Source organism: Alligator sinensis, unplaced genomic scaffold (genome assembly GCF_000455745.1).
Source record: "Alligator sinensis unplaced genomic scaffold, ASM45574v1 scaffold83_1, whole genome shotgun sequence".
Taxonomy (NCBI): Eukaryota; Metazoa; Chordata; order Crocodylia; family Alligatoridae; genus Alligator; species Alligator sinensis.
In genome coordinates, this window is record NW_005842043.1 from 2,385,811 (window position 1) to 2,392,009 (window position 6,199).

Below are 6,199 nucleotides of genomic sequence, written 5' to 3' on the forward strand. Positions count from 1 at the left end.
GTGACTAAGGTAGACGCCTTCTTATACATCCAATTCCATTATACATTAAATTATAAAGCACTGCAAATAAGAGAAACAAAAAGGTTTTCATATATTCAAATGGCTAAATTTAGCAGAAAATGTGTTATTCTGCTTATCCACCAACCATATCCAAATGTCCATGGTTTTATTCATTATCTGATAATAAAGGTACATGCCATTGCTTGCTTTACTAATCATTAAATTGTTTAGCAGATGAAGAATAAAATTGATTTCAGACTACTTTTGTAACATGATCTTTATGCTCTTTAAAACCCAGTGATTTTATAGGGCCTTGATACAAGACCCTTGTATTTAAATATTTACTTAAATTTATATATGTGTTTAAGTGCATTTCTAAATTAAGAATAGATAAGCTTCATCTTTATATTTTGTAACAGGAAACTGACTGGCTTTGATATTTTAGTGAGTTCTCCAGGTAATTTTTACTATGTATTTCATTTTTTAATTTCTAAAATATAACCAGCCAACAGTAGAGCTAGGGAAACAAGAGTGAGGGACAGGAAAACAAAAAAGACAGTGAAGACTAGATATAGTCTCATCTCAGTATCTGGGTCAAAAGGATAATAAATATACAGATTAAGAATTAAAAAGTGCTTAGGACACTCTGGATGATGCAAAAAATATAGTCATTACAGCAATTGTATGTTGTACTTCAAAGGTTTGCTTGGTTCTTTTGAATTAAGTACAAAAAGGCTTTATTTCTTTTTTTCAGGATTTAGGGTGGGTTTGAAGAGATAGGGAGGTGAGCAAGTTGTCAGTTTAGATTAATGTTTTACCACAAATGTGTATAGCCTTTAGAAGACAATCTTAAAATCTTAAATCCTGAAGAATCCTAAGTTAATTAGTTTTAAATAACATTCTGAACATATTAACATAATTATCCTCTTTCAACGTTTGGTATGCAGGACTTTGGCATTAAAATACTTGGATTATTACTAATGCAATTTAAAATTCATCTTTAAAACCAGTAAACAAATGCAAAAGGTTTTCTTTCACTTGCCCGACTTATTGAATTTACCCTGAAGCTACTTCTTAAAGGTCTCAAATGGTATTTCTTTTGTTTTCAAATTCCAAAGGAAGAGTGAATTAATAGTATTTTGTGTCTAAATATGATAAGCTGCCCATAATCAGATCAGTTGAGAGAGACACCCTTGTATTGAAGACACTGACATGTTCAACAGTAGTTTCTGAACTCTTTTTTTGCTTACAGATAAGTTTTTGCAACAAAAATAATACCAAAAAAAAAGGCAGATCATTTGTAGGTCGCAAGTCCCAGATCTTGTTTATTTATAAAGCAATAAATATTAGAAGAAGCACAAATAAATTGCATGGGTGTGTAAACAAACTGTACAATGACTGAAGAGAGTTCAGGAAGGATTGCCAAAAGACTCCAAGAAGCATAATATCATCATCCTGAGTAGGAGGTAAATTTGAGGGAAAGGTGCTTAGAAGCACTTGCGATGGACAATGGACGGACCAGCCTCATCATACTCCTGTTTACTGATCCACATCTGCTGAAAGGTGGACAGAGATGCTAGGATAGAACCACCGATCCAGACAGAGTATTTACGCTCAGGTGGGGCAATGATCTATGGAAAGATAAATTGACAAAAATCCTCATCAGTTCAATCTCTCAATTTCTGAACTACTTATATATATATATATGTCGTCTTTGAAATGATGCAACATAATAAATTACTAAGGACCTCTTAAAATGAAATAAATAAATAAAAGAATGTTCCTATCTTGATACCAATATTATCTCCAATATTCTCAAGGGCAGTTTGCAGCGTAATGTTCCTCTTCCTGGCAAGTTCTCCCCAGTATAATTCTATTGACTTCAGTAGAATTACTCTCAATTTCATTTACAGCCTCTGGTTCTTCACCTCTCCCAACCCAAGGATTTAGACAGTTGCTAAATTCTGAAAAATGGTTTCTAGCTTATAGAACAAATCCCTCACCTTGATCTTCATAGTGCTAGGAGCTAATGCAGTGATTTCTTTCTGCATGCGGTCAGCAATACCAGGGTACATGGTTGTACCACCTGAAAGGACGTTGTTAGCATACAGGTCCTTTCGGATGTCAATATCACACTTCATAATGCTGTTGTAGGTAGTTTCATGAATACCAGCAGATTCCATACCTTGAAAGACAAGATGATTGATCAGCATATTATACTAGGGAGATGAGTTTTGTGTAACAGATCTGTTAGCATTTTCAGCTACTATTGGTAACCATTATTATAATTCCATAAGAGTTAATTTAATAATAAACACAGCAACAAATAGAATTCCCATCCTGAAGTGGTTACAATATAAAACAAAACATGAGTGAGTGAGTCAAGTAAAAGAAGGTTGTAGAACAATGATATCATTACCGGTTAGTTTTAAATTACTGCAGGAGACCAAAAAAGTCAGTTTTACCAAGAAAAGGTCAAATGGTAAAAAAAGATGAGGGATGACATTTGATGCAAGTGGGGTAAAAACACAGTGTGTTGCAAAGAGCAATAAGAGGATCAAGAAAAAAAAAAGATATGTACATATGATATAAATGCACAGAAAAAATATATATCTATATTATATAGAAAAATATTATATGAAAATAAAAAGTGGTAAATTATGCAAGGTCTTCAAAGTGACAAAGAAAAACTTTTAATTCAATCCAGTAAAAAAGCCAGGACTTTCAAAGAGCGGACTTACATGGACAGAAGAAAGAAAATATTAGCAGTAGTATTTTGGATAGACTGGAAAAAAAGGAGAATGGAGAGGCCAGAGAAGGTACAGTTATCAAAGCAAACCATGATCAGGATATTGAGAAGGGTATTAGCAATGTGTGTGAAGGAGAAAGACATCAGAAGCAAATGTTCATAGGTTACATTCCAATGCATTAGTTCAACAGGTGCTTCCTGAAAGGGCTGAAACCAGATCCACAACAAGCTGTCAGCTGAGGAACAACTGCATTTAACACTCAGAGCTTATACTATAAACACTTGCTGTATCCATCAAGTTTTTCTGGCTCAACAACAGAGGTCAAAGTTTACAATCTTGGCTTTGACTATATTTAATTAAATTGTGTGTAACTAAACACTACGCAGATGCACACATTTTTTAAACGTTTAGCTAGACAAATACTTCAAATACTGTTCCTGAAAACTATTTTCATCAGTGCATCAAAGCAAACAGTGACACTTTGCTAATGCTCAGAAATTTCTCTCTGGTGAATAACATTTCTACAATGACAGAGTCCTGTAATTATAACATGACAGTGCAACAGGGACTACTTACTTCAAATTAGGTGTCTGAGAGATGGATATCTGGTGCTGCCCCTCATCATATGTTAAGAACAATGGGCAAGATCATCAGGTAGTAAGCTGGAAAGCAGGACAAACGTGCACCCTGCTTTCCAGCTTAGACTAAATCTAAATCATGTGTGTGTGTGTTTGTGTGTGTGTGTGTTTGCGCGCGCATGTGTATGTATATAGCATAAGCTTATGTGAACTGGGAATCAGAATTTACACTACTTAAGGACCTTTCCGAGTATAATTACAGCAGTCTGCATTTCATGGTGGTGAATTTTATGTAGCTGGCTGATAATCAGGCTGGAATAGAAGAAGCAAGATCATAAATCAACAAGCCAGGTTCTCAAGCCTGTTTGTGTCACTCTCCTACCATAAGGTGCTTGAAAGAAAGCAGTGGAGCCAGCAGAAGATTCTTCCTGTGTAGCATAAAGTAACAATAGTGTCTCCTATAATGCCAACATAGGGGCCTCTTTAATTGAAGTGATCATGTGATCTGGGGATTCACAGTTGCTAGAATGCTCCTTAGGGTTGCTGACAGCTCATCAGTTACAAGATGAAGGGTATTTTAATCTTCACTGGAAGACTGGCATAGTGCTCAGCTAGCAGCTACCTACCCTATGATCTTCTCCCACACATCAGTTAGCTGGACTGGAGAATCTAAACTATTGTTTTTGTTTGGGTTTATGGCAAATTTAGCTGAGATAGATAAACAGAAAAGGGGTGTTTTCAAGGCTTTACAATTTACTCATATTTACTGCTAAAAGAAGCATTCTGTGAGGCCACCTACCAATGAAGGATGGCTGGAACAGAGTCTCAGGGCAGCGGAAGCGCTCATTACCAATTGTGATCACCTGACCATCAGGCAATTCATAGCTTTTTTCCAGGGAAGAGGAAGATGCAGCAGTGGCCATTTCATTCTCAAAGTCCAGTGCAACATAGCACAGCTTCTCTTTGATGTCACGGACAATCTCACGTTCAGCTACAGGCAAACAGAAAGCAAGTCAGGGTCTGAAAACACAGGTGTTAAGGGAAGAAATTCCTGCATGGCTACATAAACAAGATGTTTATAAAAGAAGTCATGATGATGAGATTTACTTACCTGTTGTCACAAAGGAATAGCCACGTTCAGTGAGGATCTTCATGAGGTAGTCAGTCAGATCCCTGCCAGCCAGATCTAGACGCATAATGGCATGAGGCAGAGCATAACCTTCATAGATAGGTACATTGTGGGTAACACCATCACCAGAGTCAAGAACAATGCCTGGAAGGGAGAAATGACTACACTCAGATAAATCTGGGAGTATCAAACACATTTTTTCAGAAACCTCATGACATTTCAATATACAATTGAATATGAATTGGTCACAACTGGACCAGATCTTCCATTAGCGCAAATCAGTATAATTCCACTGTCAACAAGGACTGCAATGGATCTGGCTCATTATTTCTGTCTTAGCTAACATAGCTATTCCCAGTTAGCAAGAGTGATCATTCACTTCAAACAGATGGTTTCCATTTATTTTGGACAAAATCTTAGTTGACTCTTCCTCATCTCATCTGTGCTAGTGTCTTTGATACAATTTTTACACCAGAATAATTTGAACAACTCAACTGTCACTACTGATTTCCAGTGACTCACTCTTCAAGCAATATGCATTGACATTGTTCTGTCAATAGACTCTTTTGGCTTCTTTACCATGATCAATTTAATTATACTGTTTCTATATAATTTAAACACTTCAGAATTTGCTCCCAGATTTCAATTTTCTTTTGGAAATCTATATGAGAGAATTGGAGTAACAGCCAGTTGTCTTTTTACCTGTGGTACGACCAGAGGCATACAGAGACAACACAGCCTGGATGGCAACATACATCGCTGGCACGTTGAAGGTCTCAAACATTATCTGGGTCATTTTTTCACGGTTAGCTTTAGGGTTCAGGGGGGCCTCTGTGAGCAAGGTGGGGTGTTCCTCAGGGGCCACACGCAGTTCGTTGTAGAAAGTGTGGTGCCAGATCTTCTCCATATCGTCCCAGTTGGTGATGATGCCATGTTCAATGGGATATTTCAAAGTCAGGATACCTCTCTTACTCTGAGCTTCATCACCTACATAGGAATCCTTCTGACCCATACCAACCATCACACCCTAAAGCAGATGAGAGAGAGAGAGAGAGAATTGTTTATGTGAGCAGAAGTACTATCACTGAGCAGAGATGGAAGCATGCCAAAGAAGTGGGAGAAATATATGGAGAACCATGCCAAAAAGTGGCTGTCGAGTCCTAGAGAAGTAGGGCTGGAAGAGACCTCCAGGGGTGATCTAGTCCAACCTCTATATGAGGCAGGATCATCCGTCTCCAAGCCATCCTATGCAAACCATAATCTAAATGCTACATACAGCTCACAAGACTATTAAGCCAGGACGCGGTTAAATCTTTATTTTTTTAAAAATCCCTTCTCATTTTATTGGATTAAATAAACACCCCCCAAAAAGCCATTTTTTGTTCAAATATCCCAAAGCAAAGCATCCAGTATCAAGAACTGAAGGTACAGCTGGATGAATGAATGAAGGGAAGAATGAAATGAAGTCTCTCCTCCTCATCTCCAGGACTGTGAAGTGCATCCCCTGCAGCAGTCGTGATCATTAGCAAACTAGAAAGCATCTGCCCCCTGGAAACCACTCCACAGACACCAGATAAGGGGGAGAGGGAGGAGCAGGGGATGAAGCCACCGTCCCTGCCTGTCACCTGGACAGCTAGGAGAGTTATCCCGGGATTCCCAGCCCGCGGCAGGCTTTTTGCAGAGGAAGTTAGCCCAAAACGAACTGACTACAAGTTTCCCTGGTGCCGGCTGCCGGTGCAGCG

The 6,199-nt window shown here is 38.1% G+C and overlaps 1 protein-coding gene across 1 annotated transcript; it reads right to left on the reverse strand.

The window, feature by feature from the left end:
- Positions 1-1,297: 1,297 nt before the first annotated feature.
- Positions 1,298-5,952, reverse strand: LOC102373984 (actin, alpha cardiac muscle 1). Its single transcript, XM_025203077.1, has 6 exons — positions 5,887-5,952; positions 5,160-5,484; positions 4,440-4,601; positions 4,128-4,319; positions 2,004-2,185; positions 1,298-1,631 (listed from the first exon to the last, which is right to left on the reverse strand). Exons 1-6 carry the CDS (start codon positions 5,935-5,937, stop codon positions 1,488-1,490), a joined length of 1,056 nt encoding a protein of 351 aa, XP_025058862.1. The 5' UTR covers positions 5,938-5,952; the 3' UTR covers positions 1,298-1,487.
- Between the last annotated feature and the right edge of the window lie 247 nt (positions 5,953-6,199).